The following is a 14,311-nucleotide window of genomic DNA, read 5'->3' as shown; positions in this document are numbered from 1 at the left end:
GCCCCGCCCGAGCTGCTCGCCCTGCCCTGCCGGCCCCGCCTGAGCTGCTCGCCCTGCCGGCCCCGAGACCGTTCACGTCACGTCTGCCGATCCAGAGACCGTTCAAGTCACGTCTGCCGAGCCTGTGTCTTCGGACAAGATGGCCGCCACAGAGACTGTTCACGTCACGTCTGCCGAGCCTGCGTCTTCGGACAAGATGGCCACCGCCGAACCGGTGTCTGTTCCTGAGCCGGTGGTGTCTCCGCCCTGGCCGCCCGTGGGGTCATCTCTTCCATGGCCACCCGATGGACTGCCCGTCTCGCCCTGGTCTGTCCCTCCCGTCTCGCCCTGATCTTATTAGGGAGGGGGTAATGTCACATGCCTGTCCTGTCTTGTGCTGCACATGGGTGTTTTGTTATTTTGGGCCATGTGCTCATGTCATTGTCTGATCCCTCCCACTTGTTATCTGATTATTGTTTGAGTTCTTCCACCTGTTCCCTCCTGATTAGTTTCCCTTTATAAGTCCCCTCTTGTTTGCAGTCTGTGTCGGTACGTTGTCTTATGTTTGCTGTTCTCTGTGATTCCCCAGTAAGTTCATGTTCTGTTTTTGGTTTTGCATTTTCTAGTTATGTTTTTCCCCCCTCGTGGGTTTTGTTTTGTATTTGTTTTTCTTTTATAAATAAACACCATTCTCTGCACTTGAGTCCTTGCACCTTTTTGCATTTATCCTGCCGTGACATAACGTACCGACCACATGAGGACTCAGCGGAGAAAAGGGGTGCGACCAGTCTCCTGTCCGCAACGGGAGCGGATTCTCCGATTTAAGGAGCTTGTCTCCCTCCGTCAGCAGGGGACGGAGGTGAGTTCAGTCAGAGGTTCTGTAGCGCAGCTGAGGGGCTGAATCTTGGCGAGGAGGCTCGTAAGGACTTATTCAATCATGCGCTCGACGAACCGATGGACTGGCTGATCCGATCAGCATTTGATCGGGTCAGTTTTGAGGCGATGGTGAAGGGTCTTATTCGTCATCGGGAGAGAATTGCCAGGGAGGTGGTCCCAGTGCCGGTGGTCCTGAGTCCGGTGGTCCTGAAACGGAGGAGGAGAAGGAAGACTCCCTCCGTGACTGTCATGGTGGACCTTGTTCCGGTGGTCCTGATTCCAGTGGTCCCAGTTTCGGTGGTCCGGAGACGGAGGAGGAAGAGAAACGCGTCGCTCAGGCGACTTGCCCTGCCGGCCCCGCCCGAGCTGCTCGCCCTGCCCTGCCGGCCCCGCCCGAGCTGCTCGCCCTGCCCTGCCGGCCCCGCCCGAGCAGCTCGCCCTGCCGGCCCCGAGACCGTTCACGTCACGTCTGCCGATCCAGAGACCGTTCAAGTCACGTCTGCCGAGCCTGTGTCTTCGGACAAGATGGCCGCCACAGAGACTGTTCACGTCACGTCTGCCGAGCCTGCGTCTTCGGACAAGATGGCCACCGCCGAACCGGTGTCTGTTCCTGAGCCGGTGGTGTCTCCGCCCTGGCCGCCCGTGGGGTCATCTCTTCCATGGCCACCCGATGGACTGCCCGTCTCGCCCTGGTCTGTCCCTCCCGTCTCGCCCTGATCTTATTAGGGAGGGGGTAATGTCACATGCCTGTCCTGTCTTGTGCTGCACATGGGTGTTTTGTTATTTTGGGCCATGTGCTCATGTCATTGTCTGATCCCTCCCACTTGTTATCTGATTATTGTTTGAGTTCTTCCACCTGTTCCCTCCTGATTAGTTTCCCTTTATAAGTCCCCTCTTGTTTGCAGTCTGTGTCGGTACGTTGTCTTATGTTTCCTGTTCTCTGTGATTCCCCAGTAAGTTCATGTTCTGTTTTTGGTTTTGTATTTTCTAGTTATGTTTTCCCCCCTTGTGGGTTTTGTTTTGTATTTGTTTTTCTTTTATAAATAAACAACATTCTTTGCACTTGAGTCCTCGCACCTTTTTGCATTTATCCTGCCGTGACACAACCCAGCTCCTTTATGGTCAGCCATGATTTTTCTAGTTTTTTTTTTAAACATGTAAATGAAAATCTCGTGTGGATGTTGGGATATCAATTAAAAAACCTCCTAATTCATATTATTTAATAACATCCCTCAACATGATCACAATTCAATGTGAAATTATAGGCTAGGCTATTTTACCACAGAATAGATTGTTTGTGCCATAATCTCTCAACTACCTCATGAGGTTGTATGATAATGTTTTCCCCTTAACTGTAATTTGTTTAACTGATGGTATTTTTCTCCTGTTAATAGTATTAGCCAATGCTGTTAGACACTTGTTTGCAAATTTCAAAGCAAAATAACGCACTTAAAACATTCTGGACTGCACATATAACAGCAAAATCACCACGTATCATTCACCTGTGTGCACCACACTAGTCGCTTTTCTGACTAGTCCAACTTAGCTTTTGTTTCAATGGGATAGTCCAATCGGAAGGGTGGTCGCGTTATAAATGAGATTTCACTCGGCTGAGGAGAAGTATGCTGTCTCGGAATACGGCATTGAAAGAGAAAGAACACACGAACACCGGCGAGAAAGAGTGTGTGTGATGGTGTAGAGAAGGCGCATGTGTGATGAGTGTGTATGTGTATGCAGACACTGCCCACCGCTGTCGCGCTCCCCCCATCTTGCATGTGGACCGTCTACCGCCGGACGGAGTCGCACCAGGGTTCGTGCCACTGCAGGGGAAAAACCCGGCAAGAATGGATTTCTAACAACGTTTCTCCTTTCTGTCCTTTACCCAACTGACGTCATCCTCAATGTCTCTCACAAATTTGAACTAACAAAATGAGGATTTCTTGTAATCAGCTCTTACTGCTATTCTCTTGCGTTTGGGGACTCACTATGGGTGCTTTTCCGAGCAGCGTTCAAATCGGTAAGTACGGCGATGCTTGTCAAAGACACGAGCTTCACGTTAAACAGTGTCAAATGAATGACACAAATAAGACCGTCTGCAGTGGGGGTCAACTGCGAATGTCAGTGCGCAAATAATGCGGTTGGAAGTAGATTTGTTGTATGACAGCAAAGGATAATAATTTTAGAGGCAAATATTTTTTTTTGTATACTTTTTGATTGTTTGTTTTTAGCTGTCAAACAGATCAGCGTGCCACGTTTTGGTTATGGCACCACTGCAGTGCTCTCCGTGGCTCTAACGGGATGTTGTTCTGAAGATGAATCATTCTGAACAAGGGCACAAACGCAATGAAAGTTTATTTATTTATTAATGAATGCTTTGTGAAATCAAAATAGTACGGATAAATGATCACAAAGCGACTTAAATATTAATTCACCACCTCGTGAATAGAAAGTGGCTTAATTTATTCCAATACTGCATCAAGCCCTGTGTCATAAGCTCTGAGACTCCTGGTGCCTGTGAGATACATGATCTCTCTCAGCCTATTATTTTACCGAAATGATGTAAAGTGTGCCGTTGTCTAAGGAATGTAATGCCTTAATAACACTATAAAAATTCCATACAATTTACAGTAAAAAAAAAACAACAACAAAAAACAACTACTAGCAGCTGTGATTTTGTGAAATTCAATATGGTGACGTTTCAGGCATTAAGGGAGGAGTTTTGTTGCCTTTTACATTTTGTATAGGTTTTATTATTAAGTTATTATTGAAACTATTTAATTCATATTGAGTAGCTTGGAAAGAAAATAGACAGTTAGCTGTCTACATATATTTCTCTTTAGCCAACAAAAATAGTTCCAAAAGTAGCCAAAGTGTCAAGTCTTGCGTGTCACCGAGCAATGCACAGACTAAAATCCAGAATGGAGCTGCCTATAGTGGAATGGAGCAATAGATATTTCCTTTATCAAAGCATTCTGTAATCACTAGCTAGCTCCACTCTTGGTTTTACATTTCACGCTTCCCACCCACTAGTGAGAGAAACACACAAATGTTGAATAACAAAAATCATTTTATTTTATTTATTATACCACCAGAAACTATAAAAGTCAACAGAAAATCAAATAAATCATAGTTGGACTTTCCATCCTGAAACATGTAGAAACCGTGCAGTGCTATCAAAACAAACAAACAAACAAATATATATATATATATATATATATATATATATATATATATATTATATATGTATATATGTATAAAATACATATATATATGTAAAATATATATATATATTTTAATAAATTTAGAATGTCCCCATATTAGCTACATTTTACTTTTTGCATTTCGCATCCTGCCCATTGTTCTCCTTCAAATAATATGTAGCCTATAAATGTTGGCTATGTTGCATTTTAGAAAAAGCTTAAAAATATAAACAATACACCATAAAACAACTACTGCTTTTCAATGTTTAAAAGCAGGACAGTGAACATTAAAAAGCTGCAGTCCTTTATAATGTTGTATAAAGGGCTGCAAAAAAAGGTAGAACGTTTTGCAGGAACTCACACAGTCCCTCCTCTGAACCTTGTAACGCTCTTACCGTTTTACACCCTGGAAAACGGTTAGAGCGTTACAAGGTTCAGAGGAGGGACTGTGTGGGGGGAGTGGGGTAAGATGAGCCAGTGGTTTGAGCCTGTATCTTGGCAACTGTACACTTTTATTGGAACCACCCATTATTTCTGCCAGACTGTGAAAAGGAGAAGCACCTAGGAGTGGAAAGCACCCATTTACTTTAAAAACTGTTTTTCGCTTGTCAAAGTAAAATGTGAGCATATAGCAGATGTAATGGCTGTTACATCAAAGCAAATTTGTCCAGGTCTAAAAATATTTATGATGCATGTTGGTGATTTAGCAACGTATAAAACCATGCAGATTATTTAGCTTTGGGGGAAAGTGAGCCAAATGCTGCTGTGGGGTAAGTTGAGTCAGCGTTTTAACTTACCCTACCATTTAGACACTGAAGTTAAATTAAATGTCTGAAATGTAAACTGGTAGAATTTCAATGTAATATTATGCAACTCTTTTAGTTTATCATATATAGGCCTATGTATTTAATATGTGTATTTATATGTATTTAATTTATTTGATAGGGACAGTGTACAAGTACACCAGATCATTTTCTGATGAGAACCAGATTATGCTTTTCACCATAACCATATTTATCTTTCCACCTGTAATGGCCTAACATGCTACAATAATCTTTTGACTGTTTCTGTGACATTCATTTATTCATTCTAATTCATTTTTTATTTAATTTTACTCAACAAACTCTCTATTTAGTCTGTTTTTGGGAAGGTTACAACTTTGGTGTTCAAGATATTGTTTCAGAAATGCAAACAATTAAAGATATTGAAATTTAAACTTAATTTGGTTGGTTTTATGTTGTTTAAGTTAGCATTAAGAAACGAAGTATGACTATTTGTAAAAGGAAATTTGATTAATAAATTAGTTTTTAAAAGAGGTAAATCTTTAAATTTTCACATGGGTTTGAATCAGATTAATTTAGATGGTCAGTGCAGATGGTTCAACTTACCCACTGACCCTTACCTGGGGCAAATTGAGCCACAGGAACACTTTTTTATAAGAAGACATATTTTTAGAATCCTTTGTCATAGATGCATTCTGATCATTTAAAATGATATAGTAAACATCCTGAAATTACTTTAGATACTTTAATTGTACTTCTGCCTCATTTTCCCTTATTTTGAGGACCACACAAGTAAAAATGGCTCATCTTACGCCACTCTCCCCTAAATGTAATCAAGGGACATTTTAAGATCTCATTAAATATTACATGTAATATTAATCCCATTAAAGTTACTGTTCTCATAAAAATATCATTTGCTACATAGGATTTAATTTAGTCCAGTATTGTGCATTGCACGCCATCTGGTTTATGCGCATGCGCATGTTTTTTTCATGCGTTCGCGGGCTTCTCGCGGGTCGCGTTTGCTCTCAGGACAAAAACAAAACAGAAATACATTTTATTTTCTGAGTCTGACATCTACAGAAAAAAATATAATCGCAAATGGCAAGTTATGCGCGGGGGAAGATAACTCTCGAGTCAAGTTACAGCACCATATCTGACAAATATGTGCTACATAAACCTGTGTTTATGAGCTCATTGAAATCGTTTAATATAGTGTTCTCTCGTGCTTTGGATAACAGGTCGTGCGCTTGCCACACAGCGGTTTGCCTGCTTTGCGGCTTCTTCTGCCATTGTTGATTATTGTTAAATGCATCTTTGTATAAAATGCGTTCTTGTAAAGTGACGTCACTGACAGAATTTCTCCGTGCGTGACGCGCAGACGCCAATTATTTACATTATGGAATAGCCTAGACATTGTTGTTATTTATACTACAGGGCCGTTGAATGCTTGAATCTGATTGGTTGACGAACGTTCTAAGGTGTGCATTATTTTCAGGGAAACGCACGGCTAAAGTAGTTCCAGGCAGGTCTTGACCGCATTACAGTTCCAAATCACTTCGCGTAGTTAACGGTAATAACGGAAAATAGGATACAATTCATAACAAGAAAAAGCATTTAGCCCCATGCGCTTGATCTGCAATTTTCAATGTCTAGCTCACAATCAATGGAAACATGCAGTTTAATTTGAATAAATAAAGTATATAGTCCTGTCTATATTATAATCAATAGAAAATTAAACTGAATATAGGCTAAATAAATGGATAGTCCTGCAGTACGGATTTTTATTGCAGATAATAATAAATAAATAATTATTTATAGGCCCACTTGTTAAAAGGGCTTTGTGTTTCATTTATTTGGCTATAGTCTACTGTCATCTGTCAATGAAAAAAAAAAAAAAAAAAAGAATGAACGAATTAATTAAAACGAATTAAATTAATAAATAAATAGGCTAATAATACTGACGCACATGCTTTTCTGTCTCATTATTGCAACATCTCTCTCTAATAACTGCATTAATAACTGCATAAAGCCGGGGACACACTTTAAGGCCGGTTATGAATGCAATTTGATACTTATGACTGATAATGCCCAAACGCGCGTTCAGTCTGTGTTCAAAGTCGGTGTTTAAAATCTGCTGCAGTCGATGAAAACAGTCAGAGAATGTGTCAGCTAGTCGTGTGTCCCCAGCTTTAGTCTGCTATCAGTGGCTCAAACCTCCGTTACTAACTCTAAAATGACGTTTTGGAATTAGCAACGGAGGCATTGGACTAGATGCGTAAGAAATTAGTCCTACATACAAGAGCGTTTTAATGACAAAAGCTTTACAAACGTCTTGAAATACATAATCTGAACAATGTTTCGAGGTGTGGTAACTGTAGTATAAGCGGAATAATTGACTTCAGGCCGTTGAATTATTAGAAAAATAATGCACACCCGAGGTGAACGGCCACTCCGCTTCGCGTCGTGACCGCATTACCACCTCGGGTGTGCATTATTTTTCTAATAATTCAACGGCCTGTCGTCAATTATTCCTTACGTATATTTTGGTTAGTCACCTGTGATTTGTACTCTCTTTTTTGCAATAAAGATGACTTAATAAACATTTTTTATAATAATAAAAAAAAAGAAAAAGGATTAGCCTAGACATGAAGGCAGGCCTAAAGGGCCACTATGACTAATCCATAATGTAAATAATCGACAAATTTCATTAAGGTTAACCCGTTTTTTACTTTGCTATATATATATATATATATATATATATATATATATATATATATATATATATATACACTTGTCCATCTGGGGTTGAGCCTATATATATATATATATTTTTTTTTTTTTTTTTTTTTTTTTTTTTTTTCAAAAGTATTTTTATAGTCCAAAACATACATTTTAATATTCCAGAGAGACGTCATATATGTGCATAATGGGGTTATTCGCCTGTGAAAGCTCACTAGAGTGTGCACTTGACTCATCTGATGTGGCATGTTACTCATCTGATGTGGCAATCTCAATATCCTTGAACCATGTGTATTTTTGTACCCATATATCTCTTTTTCCTCTTAATCAAATAGCCAGTTTCCTATTTGACGTCTTTGGTGCAATGTGTTATTTTTCTTCTCCTGACTTCTTTCTTTCTCGCTACGTCTCTCCCTCTTTCCTGCAGGCGGGCTGTTCATCAGGAACACAGATCAGGAGTACACTGCATTTCGGTTGGCCATTTTTCTTCACAACACAAGCCCTAATGCATCCGAGGCCCCTTTTAACCTGGTACCCCACGTGGACAACATTGAGACAGCCAACAGCTTTGCCGTGACCAATGCCTGTGAGTTCAACCTGCTTATACTGGCTATTTACATGAATGCTGCTTAATTAGCAACAGAAATAGGGTTGTGAGAAGATAGTGGGTGATTGCTTATGTTGATGGAAATATAGTTGGTTCAGATCAAGTCCCACTTCCAATATGAATAGTAAACAATTTCGGCTAATGAGAATCATACTGGCTACATAAACTGAACAGAAGCACTAAAGGCCTTCCATCCAGTCAGCACTGGTGTGTCTTTGTGAAATCTGTCCTCCGGCTCTCAACTGGCACAAATACAGGCTAAGTGCATGTAGGGAGTGTACGGTATGTTTGTGTATGCACCCTTCCCCCAATGCCGTGAGCCGGGTATTCTCACTGTGTGTTCATGTGTGTGAATGTTTGAATGCATTTGTGTGCATTCTGCTGACATATGTGCTGGCATTGCATAAATTGTGTTTGGATTTTGCAATAATACATTCTAGGTCTGCCATAGTTTGTTTATAAACCCCTTCTGGTGTGTCTTCTGTGTGGTCCCATGTTTAGGCATGTGGGCCAGAGTGGTGGTTGTGCTTTAAACCAGTAACAATAAGGTGATGATGTCACATTGAGGTGCTCCATACTTTCAGAATTTTTTTTGTCACTTGCGATCATGCTCAGTATTTTTTGACATAGGGTCAGAGGGTAATCGTGCAGCTCAGCCACGTTTTGCCTGGACTTCTGGTACTTCCTCTTTGTGCCCAATTCACTAGTTATTTCCTTCACGTAATTTTCAGTGCTCGGCACTAACCACAGCATACGGTGTTCCTTATTTTCTAGTTCCTTATCTACTGTGCTGTGATGAAGTGATATGGCGACCTGTGCTTCCCAGGTATTTGTACTTGTGGAAAGTTTGAAAATATGCTACACAAGAAATGTTTCTTTCAGAGACAGCATCATAAACCTCATGAAATCAAAATTGGAGAATTGCAGCTTTCCTGTTACTTTTAAAGCCTTTTAAAAACTGATTGAAGCAGATGCACACATTTAAAATTGACAGTCTCTGCCAGGGAAATTGAAGGAATGTTTTGATGACCCCTATTTCACTACACAGTTTTTGTCCAATTAAATTATCTCTAGAGAAAATGACCCTCCCTCTAATATCACCTGCAGAGCTCAACAATAAGAATGTCAGAAGTGTTTTGAACTGTATGCCTCTTTTTTTCAGTTGGATATGAATATGAAGTTAAGGTTTTTGCTGTATAATTTTGTATAATGCTGTATAATTGTAATCAAAATCATTCAACCCCCATTGCAAATCAGGTTTATTGGCAAAATGTACAGACATTCAGCTGTTTGCAATGAACAAATCAAACAAAAGTAATTTAAATAGCTGGTAAGTGGTTTCCCCAAATTCAACTGAAAATGCAACTTTTAATGACTTCTGCATTCTCAAATTTATTCAACCCCCTGAATAGAATCCCTCACAACAGCACAAATCTGCAAAACAGTTGTTGTCTCAAGCACATCTCATGCAGCTAATCAAGGGCTTCATTAGTTGCACCAGGTTTGCATGAGCTAGAACACATGAAATACTTGAACTGGCTTGGTTTATTGAGTGTACCGTTTAACTGCATGTTAGAAATATGGCAAAGTCAAAATAATTGTCCAAAAAGTTAAAAGAAGATATCATCGCTCTTCACAAACAAGGAACATGATCCAAAAAGATGTCAAAGGCACTAAATGTTCATAGAGACACTGTTGGAAGCATAGTTTGCAAGTTCAAATCTGGATCACTACCTGGATGGGGCAGAAAAGGAAGCTATCAATGGCTGCAACCAGTTTTCTGAGAAGGCAGGACGTACACCTCCAAGACGTACACCACACTTGACCCAAAAGCACAAGAAAAGTCAGCTCCAATTTGCTCAAAATCATATAAATAAGCCACAGACGTTTTTGGATTCTGTTTGTGGAGCGATGAAACAAAACTGGGAACTTTTCGGCACAATGGATCAGCGGTATGTTTGGAGGAAGAAGAATGAAGCATATGCTGAAAAGCCTATCACCTATCTCCCGATTCGATGGTATCATGATACTTGGGTGCCGATATGTTATGTATTGCGATTCGATATTGCAATATATTGCGAAAAAAATAAAATAAAAATGTAACACTAGACCATGGGGAAAAGTTAAATAATACACTTATACAGACTGTACATTACGTATAAAGATGAGTCATATTTACAAAAACAATTCATCACATCTTTCTGACTTTTATTTCAGAAGCATCATACAGTACTAGGCTACATTCTCTTTAATAAATGATTCAATAACAAATACATTTTTTAACAGTCACTTGTCACCACCTAGTGGCGAAACAATGTAATCGATAAATGCGTTATTTTAAGCATCAAGTTTCTGTCAAAAGCTGATTTACTCTATTTTGATCGCTACCGTAGACATCAGTGTTTATATTTGAACTTTAAACTTTTATCCCAGTTCTTCTATGATAATTTGAACTATTGTATAACAGAAATAATGATACTATTATGAGGTTGAAAATACCTTTTGTGAAGCTGTTTCATGACAACTCTCTCTGGGTCAGCGTTAGCGCCAACGCAGATTTGAATGTTGCAATATTATTTTGTCAAAGGTTTAATAGACAGACGAATTGGAAGATCGCGTGGGTGTTTGAATCGAGATCACAGCGTGTGGAAGGCAAGATGGATTCATTTAAAGTATCAGGAAATCCTGGGAGAAAATGTCATGCTGTCAGCGAAGAAGCTGAAGCGGGATCATTGGACCTTCCAACAGGATAATGATCCCAAGCATACCTCAAATTCAACCAAGGCCTGGTTTCAGAAGAAGTCTTGGAAGATTCTACAGTGGCCATCATAGTCACCTGACTTGAACCCCATAGAAAATCTCTGTTGGGATTTGAAGGCGGTTGCAGCACGCAAACCCAAGAATATTACTGAACTAGTGGACATTGCTCATGCGGAATGGGCTAAAGATTCCTCAGAAACACTGCCAGAAGCTGGTGTCTGGTCATACATCTCGTTTGCTTCCGGTCATAACAGCAAATTGGTGTTCTACTAAGTACTAAAGATGCTTGCCATGAAGGGGTTGAATAATTTTGAGACTGCAAAAGTCATTAAAAGTTGCATTTTCAGTTGAATTTGAGGAAACCACTTGAAACATTTGTTTTGTTGAGCTATTTCAATTACTTTTGTTTGATTTGTTCATAGCAAAGAGCTGAAAGTCTGTAAATCTTGCCAATAAACCTGATTTGAGGGTTGAATAATTTTGATTACAACTGTATAAAAATGTGTATATTTATTTTTTGTGTGTGTCTTTATGCCAGTGAAAATCTGAACTACTGACCCAACTGGGCCAGAAGAAAGAAATGTACTGCTTATGTTATTGTCTCCATGTTAACTACAAAAACACAAATTTGTGAAAATGGTGATGTCATGCGCGTGCGTATTACGTGTTCAATCTATAGACGCGTGGTGTTTCTTTACAAAGTGACATCGCCAACTACTGGCCTGGCATGCATAATACAGCGGTTCTAGTCGTTTTCGCGGATCTGTGTGAATGGCGATCATTTTGACAACGTTGTCATCTATACGTGAATAACGCAAAGGAAGAACTTTTCAGTTTTTAGTACATCATTGTCGTATAAACGTACACTTGTACTCCTAATCCGTTTTCATAACAGGCTGTGTTCTCTACACTGATGATAGTCCCTGTTCCCTGATGATTGAGTTGGCCCCTTGAATGATAAAGATGAATTTGTCTGAAATTTATATAGCCCGTTTAACCTTCTCAGCAGATTAACGCAGCATCGTCGTGGTAATTTGAGCCAGCCTGATAAGTTCCTGTCCTATTACTGTGTATGAACAATCGGTTTCAGTTAAACAGATTAATCGCCCGGTCCGTCACTCGCCATTTTGAGTGCAGCGTAAATCACTGCAGAGGAGCGTCAGCCTTGCTTGTATAGTAGTCAGACTACCAGCGATCTCCCACATCCTCGGCATCTCATCCTTTCCTTCCTTCCTCTGTGGCTGTCTGCAGCTCTGTTTGCAGTGTGTTGCACATGATGGCTTTTATTCCTCGCTGGGGAGCCATCGCTGCCATGGGAGGATGAGTAGAGGACAGATTATTCGCTCCCAATGATCTTTCTGCCTTCAGCCGCCTGTTTCTTTCCCTCCATCCTCTCAGTTCTGCAGTGTTATTTTACATAGTCAATGGTTAAATTAAGCGGGGAATGACAAATGCGTGTTTTTGGGGAGGGTGAAGGACAATTTTGCATAGTAGGGATTTGTGTGACCTCTAGGACAGTCATGCAAGTGGGCATGTTTTCAGCTTCTCAGCAGTGGGTATGTCAACTCAGCAGCATAGTGCTGATACAAGTCTCTTTTTGTGTAATTCAGTCATAGCCGAGACAAGTTTGTTTCCTACTGTCGCATCAGTGTGCATGATAGCATCGCCACATGGGCATATGCCCCTCTCCACAGAGCTACACTCAACCTATTTACACACAGCGCCACATGAGTGAACGCTGCTTTATAATAGGAGCACGGCAGCTGGATGAAGTGATATTGGTGCTTTTAAACCGTTTTTTAAGAGGGCAGCAAGTAAAACATTTGTGATGTTTACTTTTCCAGTTGTTCTAGCCCCAGAGAGTCTCTTGTTGTATCAGATATCTTAAATATGTCTGAAATATTGTTGTGCCACTAGAGCGGGGCTTGGAGTAAAATGGTCACAAATGCGACAATTGACTTTTATAAACTGGTTCAGGTCAAAAAATTTAACATCTGCAACACTAGCAGCAGCACTACAAGCTACCTGACTCTGGCTCATCCAGTGGTGTGAGTTTACTTAAAAAAAAATCGTGAGGATGTGTAACAACTTCGTTTTGTGTCAGAACTTTCACTTTCATTCATAAATTCACCCCGTCTGTGTTTGCGAAGCGACACCGAATCGCGGAATCCAGTCACAAATGGAGCTTGCTAAGCAGAACGTCACCGAATTTGGCTATTTTTGAATGAATAAATCAAAAGTAGGGCTGTACAATGAATCAAATCTCGATATGGACTAGTGTCTGTGAATATTAAAGTTAAAAGAGACTGCAATTGTTCTACGCGTCTCTGGGAATGAATGAGCGCTCACTGTGTGCTCCACTACACACACACACACACACACACACACACACACACACACTGAAGCACGCGTGATCACGCTCGTGGTGTTTTCAGCGTTTCACTGTATTGAGACATGAGCTACTACATGTGCACTTCATCGCAGAGCTGCTATGAGAGTCACTTCACGAGAATTTCACCATTTCATTTGATAAAAGTCATTCATTCGTTTCATATACAAACACATAGAAACTGTAATGTCTTTACGACAACCTGTCAAAATAAAAGTTCGGTATAACTTGAAGAAATTATAACAGAAATATATTACTATTGCACAGTAGAGTATACTTCAAGTAGGCCTAATAATAATAATAATATTAATAGTTTATTAAAACACACAGAAACTCAAATGTCTTCAACCCACCAAAATAAAAGTTTGGTCTAACTCAAAGAAATTAAAAAGAAGTAAAAATTGAAATGAAAATTTTAAAATGAAATAATGAAATAAAATCTATTAAAACGTTATTTTAAGGGAATATCACACAAGTTTGCATACATGTTTCAATTTAAAGAGTAGCCTAAACTTGCCAAAACAATAAAACCATTTTTTTTTTTTTCAAAAACACCATTTCTAAAAGTAAATTTGTATTTGTGCCTATAATGTTTCATTTTTTTATTTTTTATTGTCAACTGATAAAACCTGTGCTTCAGGGACCATATTCATATAACATCTAAGGCTAAATGTAGCTCTTACTACATTTTATTACAGGGGGTATATTACAGTATACTCACTACAAAAAAATAGACTACACCACTGGGGTGAGTCACTATTTTTCAGACCCCCTTGACTGTCTCTGTGTGCCCTTGATTCGCCCTTTTGCCCAGCATATACTAATTATATTTGCAGTTCTGTTTGCCAGTGGCACAATGTACTTTAAACTGTTCATTTTTATTAGCACGTATCAGAGACAGGATGCTCAGAACAGATTGTTTGAGGAAATTATGCTGTATGGAAACAAAATAATGTCTTCAGCTAGTGCCTTTGTT

At 39.8% G+C, this 14,311-nt stretch overlaps 1 protein-coding gene across 5 annotated transcripts in view; it reads left to right on the top strand.

The window, feature by feature from the left end:
• Positions 1-2,512: 2,512 nt before the first annotated feature.
• The window catches only part of gria4b (glutamate receptor, ionotropic, AMPA 4b), a 97,675-nt gene continuing 85,876 nt past the window's right edge, over positions 2,513-14,311 (top strand). For all 5 annotated transcript variants that reach the window (XM_084137562.1, XM_084137558.1, XM_084137559.1 and 2 more), the window contains exons 1-2: positions 2,513-2,872; positions 8,007-8,165. In XM_084137562.1, coding sequence (XP_083993688.1) covers positions 2,785-2,872; positions 8,007-8,165 — 247 coding nt within the window. In that variant the 5' untranslated portion in view covers positions 2,513-2,784. The remainder of the gene's footprint in view (positions 2,873-8,006; positions 8,166-14,311) is intronic.

Source organism: Abramis brama (assembly GCF_963993115.1).
Source record: "Abramis brama genome assembly, chromosome: 15".
NCBI lineage: Eukaryota > Metazoa > Chordata > Actinopteri > Cypriniformes > Leuciscidae > Abramis > Abramis brama.
The sequence above is the reverse complement of the archived record's forward strand: the minus strand, read 5'-3'. Positions and strand labels throughout refer to the sequence as shown.